At 44.7% G+C, this 13,713-nt stretch overlaps 1 protein-coding gene across 1 annotated transcript in view; it reads left to right on the forward strand.

Annotated features, from left to right (window-relative positions):
- The window catches only part of LOC100760504 (aldehyde oxidase 3), an 85,607-nt gene that overhangs the window by 44,304 nt on the left and 27,590 nt on the right, over positions 1-13,713 (forward strand). Inside the window, exons 21-26 of the mRNA XM_027396933.2 lie at positions 1,525-1,649; positions 3,206-3,339; positions 5,436-5,523; positions 8,142-8,228; positions 9,216-9,407; positions 9,596-9,823. Coding sequence (XP_027252734.2) covers positions 1,525-1,649; positions 3,206-3,339; positions 5,436-5,523; positions 8,142-8,228; positions 9,216-9,407; positions 9,596-9,823 — 854 coding nt within the window. The remainder of the gene's footprint in view (positions 1-1,524; positions 1,650-3,205; positions 3,340-5,435; positions 5,524-8,141; positions 8,229-9,215; positions 9,408-9,595; positions 9,824-13,713) is intronic.

Below are 13,713 nucleotides of genomic sequence, written 5' to 3' on the forward strand. Positions count from 1 at the left end.
GGCGGCGATTCTGAGATGCTCACCAGGGACACTAGCCACGGGAATCAATAAAAAGTCAGAAGAGTAAAGACAGCCTAGAAACCCAGATCATTTAAAAGCTGTATCTGTGGAGTGATGGCAAACGCAAAGTCTTCTAACCACTCCTTTACACACCTACACCTTCTTGACTGCAAACCAGCCTTTTGTTTTTGGTTTTGTTTGTCAACATAGGGTTTCTCTGTGTAATAGTCCTGGCTATCCTAGAACTCACTCTGTAGACCAGGCTGGCCTAGAACTCACAGAAACCTGCCTGCCTCTGCCTCATGAGTGCTAGGATTAAAGGTATGTGTCACCACAGCCCAACCATCCTTATTTTTAAAAAATCTCTACGTTTTGTGTGTGTGTGTGTGTGTGTGTGTGTGTGTGTGTGTGTGTGTGTGTGTGTGTGCGCACCAAGTACACACATGTGGAGTTGGTTTGGCTCTTTCCTTCCACTGTGTGGGACCTCAGAGTCAAACTCAAGTCTTCAGCCATGGCGGCAAGCACCTGTACCCACTGAGCCATCTCACTGATGCTCAACTTTATTTTTTAATACCTCTGATTGATCACAGGTTTCTGAAATGCTTACTTGCTATTTAGGTGAAATTTGTAAGTGGAAAGAGGAGGAGAGAAGTTTATCCTTCACTCTTCCCCTACCTCCTTGCATACACCATTTATTCTTTCTACCTGAGGTCTCTACTTTGTCTGGGTTGCTTCAGGGGTGAGGATGTTGTTTAGTGTTGAAAATCCAGCCTGCATCCTGAGGCATGCCAGCTAGGCAAGCAATTTACCACTGTGGGTCCCAGTGAAGTCTTTTCCATCTCATTGGGAAACTGAGATGTGTTTTGTGGTTTCAATACTTCCAACAAGCAGACGAGAAGGCATCTGGCTGACTGTCAGTGTTCAAGCACAAGTTTCTGTATGCTTTGTAAAACCATTAACTATCCTGGGCAGCCTCATTACAGAAATGAATTTACCCTTAGGTAAGAATATCTCATTCTTTACTTTTATTTGATATCCCAGTTGTTGCTCAAGCCAACAAAAATTAATTTCTAGTTCTTAAGAACATGTTGACATAAGTGGGTAGGGAAATGGAGCCAAATACATAGGAGATTTTAAATTGCATGTGTTCAGCCAATTATACATAATGACAGCTGCTTACGGAAACTTTGTCAAATCACAGTGATTTTTCTCTTAAATCAAGACAGGAAACTAAATGCTATTCTCATGACCTAAAAGGAAATCATGGCGCTGGGCATTGGTGGCACATGCCTTTAATCCCAGCACTCAGGAGGCAGAGGCAGGTGGATCTCTGTGAGTTTGAGGTCAGCCTGGTCTCCAGAGTGAGTGCCAGGACAACCTCCAAAGCTACACAGAGAAAGCCTGTCTCAAAAAAAAAAAAAAAAAAAAAAAAAAAAAGCAAATCATGGCATTTAGCAATTCTCCACTTCAGATATATTTAAATGATATGTCTCTAAAGTCACATATGTTTGCTCTGTCTAAAAGGGGAAGTACACTTTGGAGGCCAGGAACATTTTTACATGGAGACTCAGAGTGTACGTGTGGTACCCAAGGCAGAGGATAAAGAGATGGACATATATGTGTCAAGCCAGGATGCAGCATTTACACAGGTGGGATTCATTTTATAGTGTCATTTGTCTAACTGAAAGCTATGAAACCAAGGTAGAAGATACCAATTAGACCAAAGTTGAGTATCACGCACACACACACACACACACACACACACACACACACTTAAAATAATTAAAATTAAATTAAAAGTGTACCCCTGATTCTGCTTCACCTAGTGGTGGTTGCTTCCCTCTCTCCCTCCCATCGAGGCATGTTGTATGAACAATTGCTTGCCTTTCCCACTTACACTTCAGTTCAGACTTTCTGCCACAGTCCCCCGTTGCTGCTACTCCTCCACCTAAACCATGCCTTTCTCTCCTTTCCTGGACATCCTCACTGCCTTCCCCTGCAAATCATTTGCTTCTTAACACTCTCCACGGACCTTGCTATGCTCTCAAGTCCCTCCTTCTGCTAAATGATGATAACTTTTCAAAATACAAATTTACAAGGTAAAAAATAAGAAGGAAATGAAATGTGCTAAATATGTGTGTTTGTGCGAACACGCATATAGCTGTGTGTTCCTACAATATTTGCCTTTATAGTCGCAGTATAGTCATTCTTGGGAAGTTTAACACGGATGAACACTACCTCGTAGATGAGCCATAGCCGAGTTTCCACAAGTGGCTCATTCACAGCTAACGACGACCCTTATCTGCTCTCTCTGCCCCAGTTCTACTGTATTTCTGAGCTTCTAGCCTTTCTTACGCCTGCACAGCTCTATAGAAATTAGGCCTTTGATTTCAGGCCCTTCTGAAACAGCATAGCTTATCCTGAGTATACAAATGCTAACTCCATTTATCATCAAGTTACACAGCCCGGCAACATCACTCACTGCCCAGGCTGCATGCCTCCCTTTCCAGCCACCCTCTTATTTTCTTGTGTGAGCTCTCTGTAGCCATGCTACGCTGTGGCCACACCCTTGTACCCACTGATGCAGGAGCAACTATTCCCTGGTTGATGTCTGAGTTAAGGAATGGGAGTTGCCATTTTTTAACTCAGCCCACCATGCTTTGGCATGGTTCCCCTGCAGCCCCTGTCACCTGGCTACAGTCTGAGTTGTTAGCAGCTTCCTTCTGGACCACTTCAGGCCATCCCCCGAGTTATAGCAGGCTCAGATTTACCTTCATGTCTCCTGGTCCACTGATCAGCTCTGCAGACCTGACTTGGAATCATTTAATATTTCCTTTTGCATAGTGCATAGCTTCTTCTGTCTCTTCTGCCAGCTTATTTATATAAGGTATTAATGCTCAGTGCTGGGGGGGGGGCTTGGTAGGATTACAGGGGCTGCTGTGCAGCAGGGAATGAAGAACTCAGTGTGGCTGTTTGTAATTGGATCTATCATTCATTAATTTTGAAAAGCGATACCAATGTATCCTTTTAGCTGGCATGTTGCAGGCATCCATAGCATTTTCTGTGGTTGGTATTCAAAATAGATAAATATATTCTTATTGTAGGCAGTGAGAAATGCTAAGAAAGTTCTTCAGTAAATGAACTTCTTGCTAATCCTGTGTGTTCTGTTTCACCTTGTTGGGGGCCTTTGGCCAACTTCTCACAGGAAATGGTGGCTCGCACCTTGGGCATCCCGAAGAATAGGATCAACTGCCATGTGAAAAGGGTTGGTGGAGCCTTCGGAGGGAAAGCAAGCAAGCCTGGGTTCCTGGCAGCCGTGGCAGCTGTCGCCGCACGGAAGTGAGTGGGTCTATGAGCCAGTCACCCAGATGGGGCCCCTCATATCCGACTTCTTACCCTCCGGTCCCAACAATTTCAAGGGCTTTCTTGGAGACACTCCCGACTTATTTGGAGGGATAGCAAATGCAGCCTCACTGTGAGGCCACTGCACTGGAACAGGCCAGCTCACTTGTCTTCTGGCTTTCCAGCAGAGTCAGCAGCACAGGGTGGGTTCTGTCTCACACTCCTGCTGGGTTTTCAGCTCAACTGCCAAGGAAACAAGAGTGAGTGAAACCGACAGTTTGATTAGTCTACAGTATTCATCGAGGCATAGGCAAAAGCCCAGAGAGATGGAAGGTAGGACAGAGGGAAAAGTGAATATTTGGATGTTACCCATGTGGGCCTTTCACTACTAGGAGGAAGACACCTGGTAGCACATTAAAAATATAGTGTGTTTAGAAGGACAAAAAACTGCTGACCACCGTGCTTCCTGGAAGAGCTATGTGGCTGGGGACTGCAGTAAAGACTTGCTTTTCACTGAACCCTCTTTTGAATTTTTTTAAACTGCCGTATGTGCATGGATAACCTATTAAAAATAAATATTATGGCTATTACTGAGGCACAAGGCTAACAGAGAGTTCTGATGGAATGATGGATGGGCCAAACCACAAATCCTTATCTCTAAGGGAGACCTGATGAGTTCTCAGATAACCTAGAATCTAGGGAGAGTACCCAGGGTTCACCAGCCACACACACACACACACACACACACACACACACACACACACACACAGAGGCACAGGCACACGCGGACACTCACACATTCTCTCTCATACACCACTATGTCCTACAAAAGGACACAATGACAAAGATACAAATCATATGCTCGGTTTTAGTAATCCCAACCATTCTTATGCAGATGGTATGAACTTCATAAATGGGGAATTCTTAAGTAAATTAGTGAAGGAAGAAAAGGCGGGGTTGTTATGATGGAGCCATGCCACCAAACGTCTATGTTGTTAATATCGGCTATTTTACCATTATGTGTGCATGAGGTAAATGTGGGACATGCAAGCTCCATCATGTATGTGGCACTCGGGACAACTTTATGGAATCTGTTCTTTCCCTTGTGTGGATTCTGGGGATCAAACCCAGGTTGCCAAACTTTCATGCAAGCACCATTTCTTGCTGAACCATCTCACCAGCCCCACACATGGCGTTTCCTGAGAAGGTGGCATGCTCACCTTGAGGGGCTCTGAGGCATAGACTGAAGCTGGAAATAGCCAGAGAAGACTCTGAAATTCCAACTGCGATCATCTGGATACAACAAAATTAAGGCTTAGCCAAAGGAACACTTATTAAAAGAGGAGAATTAGAACCTAGAAGTGTTGTAGGAGAAGAAACAAATGGCATGATTTAACATGGATTGCAATTTGAATTAAAAATGCAAGGAATTAAAATATATAATTGGACTTACATGTTAACTAGACCAGAGACTCTCAACCTGTGTGGGTCACAACCCCTTTGAGGGTCAAATGACCCTTTCTTAAGGGTCACATGTCAGATATTTACATTATGATCCTTAACAGTACAAAATTACAGTTATGAAGTAGCAACAAAAATAATTTTATGATATGGAAAATAATTCTATGTCACCACAACACGTGGAACTGTATTAAAAGGTCTCAGCATTAGGAAGGTCGAGAACCACTGGACTAGACAGTGACATCACTAACAAAAGAGAATAATAAAAGATTCACCAAAGTCTCCATTTCAGAGAGTTTTAAGCTTCCTAAATTACTTTGATGGGGGAATCTAATTCACAGCTGTTGACCTTTTCTAAATAGTTGGAGACAAGTCCGTAGAAGCCACAGGCAGGCACGACTGTATCTCCAAAGAGAGGTCCTGCAAAAGAACTTCCATAGCCCACAGGCAGCTTCCTGGCCACACCATCCATCAGGAGGCAGCATGAAACTCAGCACCTTCTCTTCTGGGAGAGGCTGCATTCTGACTCTTTCTCCTTTTGTAGATGCAATGACAGTTGTCGCTGGCATTCTACAAACCTGAACTCAAATCTCAAATCTGTTGGAACTGTGTTTCTGTTTCTTTGTCTCTAGGACTGGCTACCCGATCCGTTTTATTCTGGAGCGTGGGGATGACATGTTGATAACTGGAGGACGTCACCCACTACTAGGAAAATATAAGGTGAGTAGGTAGCAAAGTCAGCTATAGGCATGCCACTTCAGGGAACTGTGGCTTGCAACTCCAGATCTTCAGGGCTCTCTGTTTGGCCACACCGTGTAGCAAAAGATCCCACAGAACCATTGCATCTGGCCTGAACCCTGGAGTGATAGGCTTTGAGCTACCTTTTGTTTAAAGTCAGTTATTATTATCCGAGTGTTTCCTGAAGAATTCCAGAGCCTTTGCAAAACTCAGCCATGAGAGGACCTGGCAAACCATGAGGTCTCCTGACTGAGAATTGCTTAGTCAAACAGGTCATTCAAACAGCTGCAGATTAGAGGTGTTGATATGGGTAAATTGCTTGCTAAAGGTGTAAATTGTGTAACAATGAAAAGACTTTTTGCAAAGCAAGCAATGGGGCAACCAGTTCACCAGAAGCTGGCTCACCCTGCTACTTTTGATAAGCCCAAAATTTATCTTGGAATGACCCCTTTCTTCAATGGACCAGTGAAAAACAGAATACCAACAGCTCTGGCCTTCTTACCAAAGCCTCTGTTTTGCCACTGTGGCCAATGAGTCCCTGCACATTAAAGGAAAGGAGACGGCAGCAAAAACAAGAGTGGGCAGAAACTGACATTTGCCGGTCTGACCATTCCTGGGACCTCTGAAATACGGATGTTTCAGGATCTGATGCTTCTCCAAATTTGACTCATCCTGTTCATTCATGAATCTAGTTCAAAGTGCTTCCTCTTTGCTGGAAGATAGTTTTCTAACAACTTCAGCCTGGTGGAATATAAAGCCCCATGACAAGAAGGACACAGAAAATGCTGCTAAGAAGCAAGCAACAAAACTATCCCCTGGCTCCAACTGTAGATGCCATCGACTTCCTTAGGAGATCTGTGAACTCTAGAGTAAGGCCTGAGTGGTTCCTTACTCCACACTGGATCAGATACAGACCCTTGCTCAGGGAGACCTTCCCTAGACTTCAGCAGCTGAACCCCAACCCCACACATGGTTCATTTCCCTTGACTGTTTCTACACAGTGCTTCCTGTGTGTCAGGTTCTACCCCGCTCATTCCCTCCTGAGTACATGGTGTACACATCCAACCTTGAATTCTGAATCATGTGGAGAGTGATAGGCCTGTCTCCATACCAGACCACTAGCTTCTTGTGCAGGAGGCAGGTTCCTATCTTTTTTCTTTTTCTTTTTGTTTTCTTTTTGTTTTACCAGACAGGGTTTCTCTGTATTGCTTTGGAGGTTGTCCTGGAACTCTCTCTGTACACTAGGCTGGCCTAAAACTCACAAAGATCCACCTGCCTCTGCCTCCCGAGTGCCCGGGTTAAGCAGGTTCCTATCTTTACATGTTTGCTTTCTTAGCATTGCACACATACGATATGTGCTAAAATGAAGTGTGTGATAGCCAACACTCTGTAAAGGGATTGGCAGTCAGATAGACAGATAAGCCTGTTTTCCTTAGGGTGGCCTTCAACAGACAAATACCCCATTTCATAGGACATACCAGAATCACTTGAGCCAGCCAAAATGGGGCATGGGGGGGTTGGGGGAACACTGATAACACAGTCCACTGGAATGACCCTTTTTCTTTCCAACCTTCTCCTTCCAACCAAGTATATTGTGAACTATTGCCAAAATAGACCCATTCTTATAATACTGCAATAAAAAAGTTGCTGGCTTTGTGGAAACCAAAAGATAATGGCAGAGACTCAGTATGTGAGGGCTGAAGAATACAAGAACTGAGAGCAGGGATGAATGTCCTGAGGGGACAGGAAGCACTCTAAGGAGAGAGGGCTGCATGCACAGGGTGGGTCCCTAAGGCAAAACCACAGCATGTCAGTTCAGTCATTACCCCTGCCCCTCCCATCCTCTTCTTGAAGCTTCCCTGGACTTTTCGACTTTCCCCTCCCTCAGCTCCTCAGGCCCAGCATGAACCCTGACTGTTACCCATCTTCAGCCTCCCCGTGCCTGACTAGGTAACCCAGAGCCAGCCTAGCTAGGATGCTGTTGTTACTCAAATTGCTGGAAAACCATGCAAGAAGGGAGAAGATCCATTCAGTATTCTAGTGGAAGACACTGCCAGGAAGTGATGAGTACCTGACAGAGTCCCCTATCTCTCTCTCTCTCTCTCTCTCTCTCTCTCTCTCTCTCTCTCTCTCTTAGGTTTTTGAGACAGAGTCTTACTCTGTAGTCCTGAATCACTTGAATGTCAGGACTACAAGTATGAACCCCCTGTGGGTCCAGTCAGCAATGATCAGAGTATGGTTACTAGATCAGCATCAGCAGTGTCACCTGGGAATTTGCTAGAAACAGTTTCCCAGGCCCAAGTCTACTGAACCAAACACTCCGAGGTGGGACTCAAGCCTTCCAGTTCATGGTGACAGACATGAAGCCTTGGAGTGGGTGACAGCTTTTCCCCTGTTGGCATGCCCCAGGTTACTGTGGCTTAGGAAGGTGGAATGGGTATCCCAAAGCCAATGGGAGAAGCTGAGTTTGAACCTAGGCAGGTACACACCCCAGCCCACACTCTTAGCATCCACAGATCTTCCACTTGCTCTGTTCAAGTTCTCAGGAAATCGTATTCATATCACAAAACTCACAGGAGCAAATATTTAACTCTTCACAGATTGGCTTTATGAACGATGGGAAAATCAAGGCAGCAGACATCCAATTTTACATCAATGGAGGCTGCACACCAGATGACTCTGAACTGGTAGGTGGCTTGAAAGGACATCTGGGGTCCCAGGTCTTGGTAATGAGCAATTCAGTGTAAGCCTGGTGTCTAAGAGGGTTAGCATAGATGGTCTGTCGTGCCCACTGACCTGCAGCTACTTGGCACATACTGTAAACTGTAAGGATGACTCAGGATGCTTCCAGATCTCCCCCACCCACTGCCTATGAGGAGTCAGGGAATGGTAAGATGCTCTGACTCCCAGGTACCCTGTCCAGGAGAGTGCCGGAGGCTCACTTACCACTCACAGTGCTCCAGGGCCTGGGTGTGACCCTTTGATGAATGTCTTGAGTTGATCTCCAGAAGTTCCCCAGAAGAGAGCTGAGTCTTCCATTCCTCTCCTTCCAGTGTCCTCCTCTGGGCAGGACTGAGGGCTGTCAGGGAAGCACATGCTAACACACGGAGAAGAGGGCTGTGGGTTTCACTCAGGCATATCTCCTCTCTATGCCAAGGAAAGCTTTCCTCCACCGCCCAGCCTCTTGCCTCCTGCTTAGAGCCTCAGCCCCACATAGGCTTCTGTCCAGACCCAACAGCTTCTGCAGTGTCTCAGTATCCAAAACTCACAGGCATCTTCCAGGTCTGTCTCAATCTAATCCTTTAACCACAGACATGAGGACATCACTGGCCTGATTGGCCTTTCCTCCCTTTCTAAATCTTTCCATCAAGTCTAAAGTCACTTACAGCTGACTTGTAAAATAGGACCCCAGAAGAAGTTGAAACTGGGGGTAGCATCTCTTCTTCCTTCTTTGGAGAATAAATAAATAAATCCTCTTAATATTTAAGAATTAGAAACAAGCAATGAAACCATAATGTTAAGTACACAGCCATACACAGTGACAGCCAGGGAAAGATTGTGAGATTCCTTTCTAGCTATGGAGTCAAGAAATACATCAGAAGGGCTCGTCTTCATCCTGCCAGGACAAGGAATCTATCTGGTGCTTAGAATTTTACCTTGGAACACTTTTTCAGGTGATAGAATATGCTTTGCTCAAACTGGAAAATGCTTACAAGATCCCCAACCTCCGTGTCCAAGGTCGCGTCTGTAAGACCAACTTGCCATCCAACACAGCATTCCGGGGATTCGGCTTTCCCCAGGGGGCATTTGTAACAGAAACCTGGGTGTCAGCTGTGGCAGCTAAATGCCACTTGCCACCAGAGAAGGTAAGAGGAACTGATAGTTATTTCAAAGTCTTTAAATAGATAAACACCCCATTTTCAATTCCCTACACCGTGTTGTTTCTTGGGTCCTTCATTTGATGCCATGATAACTCTGTAATAGTCTATTGCTCGTCTGTGTTAGGGCTCACTTTCTGAAGACTCTTGTGAAATTTGCCATTTCTGTCCACCAGGTTCGGGAGTTAAACATGTACAAAACAATTGACAGGACAATTCACAAGCAAGAATTTGACCCAGAGAATCTGATAAAGTGCTGGGAGACGTGTATGGAAAATTCTTCCTACTACAGCAGGAGAAAGGCTGTGGGGGAATTTAACCAACAGAGCTTTTGGAAGAAGAGAGGAATTGCCATCATCCCTATGAAATTCTCAGTTGGATTTCCAAGGACATTTTATAATCAGGTGACTTTCAGAAATGCTTAAAACTACAAAAATATATTTTCCAAGTGCTTGTAACAAAAGCTCTATTGATACTAACTCTTAGGACAGTGGTTCTCAACCTTCCTAATGCTGTGGTCCTTTAATATAATTCCTTTATACAGTATGGTGACCCTCCCCCAACCATAAAATCATTGTCGTTGCTGCTTCATAATTATAATTTTGCTACTGTTATGAGTTGTAAATACCAATATGCAGAATATCTGATCTGCGACCCCTGTGGAGGGGTTGTGACCTGCAGATTGGGAAGCATTGTGTTAGAAGATAACTCCAACTGCTCTAGTACTTGTTCAGCAGGTTTGTTTCTTTGGCTCTCATAGCTACAGTACAGATGGTTGAGCAACTACTGATAAGAGATCTGCAGTTCTGAGAACTTCCTTAAACCCAATCCATGACAACCTTATGTAACCTTTTATGTAACCTCAAACCCCTACAGCTGGAAGCCATCTGACATCCCAGTACCTGCCCTGCTCTACCTCAGTGATGCTCAACTCTTACCAGCAAACAATGCTAAAGTTTAGCTTCCCTTAAGGGTCCCTCATTCCAGGCTACTACCTAAGCTCTTGTCTGTGCCATCTGCCTGTTCTCTAGCCTAGCACATGACTGCATGGATGGATGCATTGTTCAATGGGTAGGTGGACAATCTATGGGTGGGGGCATTGTTACATCAATAAGAAAGTAAAAGGATTTTCATGAGTATTTGACCATTCTTTATAATCTTCTTGAAACTATTCCCTGAGTTATAGAAAAATGAACTGGAGTTTTGCATCATCCCTACACAGGCAAAGTGGACACAGTAAACCCAACACTTCTGTAGTAATCTGTTGTAATTGCCTGTAGGTTTTTCATAAAGATACATTTCATCTTGGGAGTGTAGAAATAGCCAGAGGCTGATAATGAGTCATTTAAAATCAATGCCATCAAGATCAAGTAAAGGCAAAGTCCCCCAAAAGGCAGAATCGGTGGAATTTTGGGACATTGTTTTATGGTAATTGAGATATATAGGATTGCATGAGAAGGAAGATGATAGTATCTGCAGGTTCTCTGCTCAGTATTCATGGGCTTCTTGACTACAAGATGAGACTTGAGATATGCTCAAGCTGGAAGTCATGTTCCCTTCCCATGGGTGGCCCCTGGGAGGGAGCAATCCTACATTGCAGTGCGGGCAGCTAGGCCATGTGTTTGCTGCAACTCCTCTGCTGTCTTTGCATCCTGCCAATAAATGTTTTGGAAATATACCATCATTGAACTGTTTAACTGCACCCCATTTCATAATGGAAAGCAACCATTAACCTCAGGGAAGACAATGACTAGTTAGCTATTCAAAATCCTTACTACTAGACACTACCTACATTGTTAATGTCCCCACAGTTGCTCAACTCTAATTGGCCCTGTCTCCCAGATAACTTTAGCTGCCCCTCTCAGAACCTTTGGCTTACCCTCCAGGATTCTGCTTGCTCAGAACATTCTTTGCTCCACTCTTTGAAAAAGGGTAACATGAGATCACAAATTATATCCACTTTATAGAATTTACTTTAATAAGGGGTTTCTAGAGGTGGTACTTAAATCTCTACATTTTTCTGGTTTTGTAACTCAAATGAGGGTTCTACCCCATAACAGGACAAGAGGTCTGTGTATCTCCTTAGCTCCATTCTACTTACTGGTGTTCCTTGTCTCCTCAAATTGTACATTTTGCATTTTTTTGGTTCAGTTTGCTCCTTTTCATTATAAATCTTGATTAAGTTAACACCAATAACCACACAACAGTCAATACTAGTCTATTTTGAGATTTCCTCTGCCAATGGAATTAATCCAAATCTCTTCACTTTAGCCTCAGGCATACTCTTTGGACAAGGGCAAAAAACAGCCACGTTCATTAAAATATCACAAGAACAATCCCTAGGCCACATATTAATATTCTTCTCTTCTGAAACCTCCTGATCCAGAACCACACAGTCCAAATAACCCTCAGCACCACTGTCTTCCAAGTTCCTACTCCATTAAGCAATGCTTAAAACATTCCATTGCTTTCCTAACTCAAACTGCCAAAGTCCAAATTCCTCCAAACAAAAGCTGAGAGTTCTACATCTTGATCCTGAGGCAGCAGAAGGAGTCTCTGTCCACACTGGGCATAGCTTGAGCATAGAAGACCTCAAAGTCCATCCCAAAGAGATCTTCCAGTAAGGCCATACCTCCTAATGGTGCCACTACCTATGTGTCAGCCTATGGGGGCCAATTACATTCAAACTACCATAATGTATATATTTGTAATTGAATGTAGTGGTGATTGCTTTACACATGGTATACTCTGTTTTAAATACAGTTGAAAAGGGCTTTTCTTTTCAGTGGGTGGGGAAATGCTGTCTCCTCTCTCTTCATCCCCCCTTTATCTCCAGCCACAACATTATTAATGTTGTTTGTTCCAAGAACATGCTTCTACTTATTTCTTCATATGCTCTCCAGGAACATATAATTGTGGTGCCCAAATTTTGAACCCCCAAATCGCCAAGAGACCCATTCTGATGCAAAAGCAAAGAGTCTTTTATTATTAACGAGTTAACTGCCTTAACTCGGGCCCTTCATCCATCCCAAACAGAAGTGGCATGAGAAGGACCTGGAGAAACCATGAGGCAGGGAACTTATTAGTGTATATGAGGGGAATGTCTAGGGGTACGCAGCAGTCTCAGGATTGGTGCGCTTCCGGTCTCGGACGACCTGTCCTATGTTGATTGGTCAACTGGTTGCTATGGCCTGTAGGCCCTCCCAAGTTGTTATGCTCTGCAAGTCACTGTTACACTACTTTTACCATAAAGCACATCAGCTAACTTCTGTTTGGTTCCTTGCCACATGGAGGGTATCTGACCTAGGGCAGGTCCTGCAAAGTCAGAAGGCCAGAAACTAAGCACGTATGCTGAGTCAGGGGCCTTTGTCTGGCTAGGTCTTTTCTGCAGTCCATCATAGCTGCTAAAGTAGGGGTCTGGGTGAGGGTCTGGCCCCTTCAATAGTCCTAAGGAAACACTCACAGAAAGATGCAAGTGTGCTATGACATCACATCTCTGAGTGAGAAAGTTCTTCTCACCTTCCACTTTCTTCCTTACCAGTGATGATCAGTGTGAAAGTAGCAGCATTGAGCTAGGTGGGAGTCTGGAGAGAGCTGGCTGTAAAAACTTTCCTGCCTCCCTTGAAGGGCCATATCCCCTCAGAAGCCACCTTAGTCTCAGGCTCTGATCAGAACCTGGTCAACTCAGCACACTTTCCCCAGCACCTGCTGGGTGATTAATGACTGTGACCTGGAGATTTGCTGTTGGAAGGTCTGGGTGTATACCTGCACTAGAATGTTTGATGGTGGCATGGCCTTGGCAGCCTCTGGCTCTCACCATTATTTCCTCATCTGTGAAATGGAAGTGGTATAATATCGATCGTTTCTGTCCTGAGGCAGCTGACAGTCCTAGGGCAGGAGTATATGGCAGAGCAAACCCCTTCCTGTCCAAGGGCAGTAACCCACGGACAAGACACATACAGATAGCACAGATTCACTCCACCAATGGAACAGCACCCACTCCCCTCTAATGCATAGAAACTCTGGGAAAATCCCACCATGTAAGAATGGCTAGGCCAACAGGTGCGGGGCAGACCTGAAACACTGTCAGGTCAAAATAGCCTTGGGGAAGTTGTTCCCAGACCCGGGGTCAGAGGATGAGGTGGGATTGGGGTGGGGGAGTCCTACAAGGACGTTCATCAAAGAAGAGTGCTGGTTCATATGTGCTAACTGAGAGCCCAGAGATGGCTCAGTGTTGAGTACTTCCTGCCCCTACAGAGGACCTGGATTTGGCTCCCACAACTAGGATTCTGAT

Source organism: Cricetulus griseus, chromosome 2 (assembly GCF_003668045.3).
Source record: "Cricetulus griseus strain 17A/GY chromosome 2, alternate assembly CriGri-PICRH-1.0, whole genome shotgun sequence".
Taxonomy (NCBI): domain Eukaryota; kingdom Metazoa; phylum Chordata; class Mammalia; order Rodentia; family Cricetidae; genus Cricetulus; species Cricetulus griseus.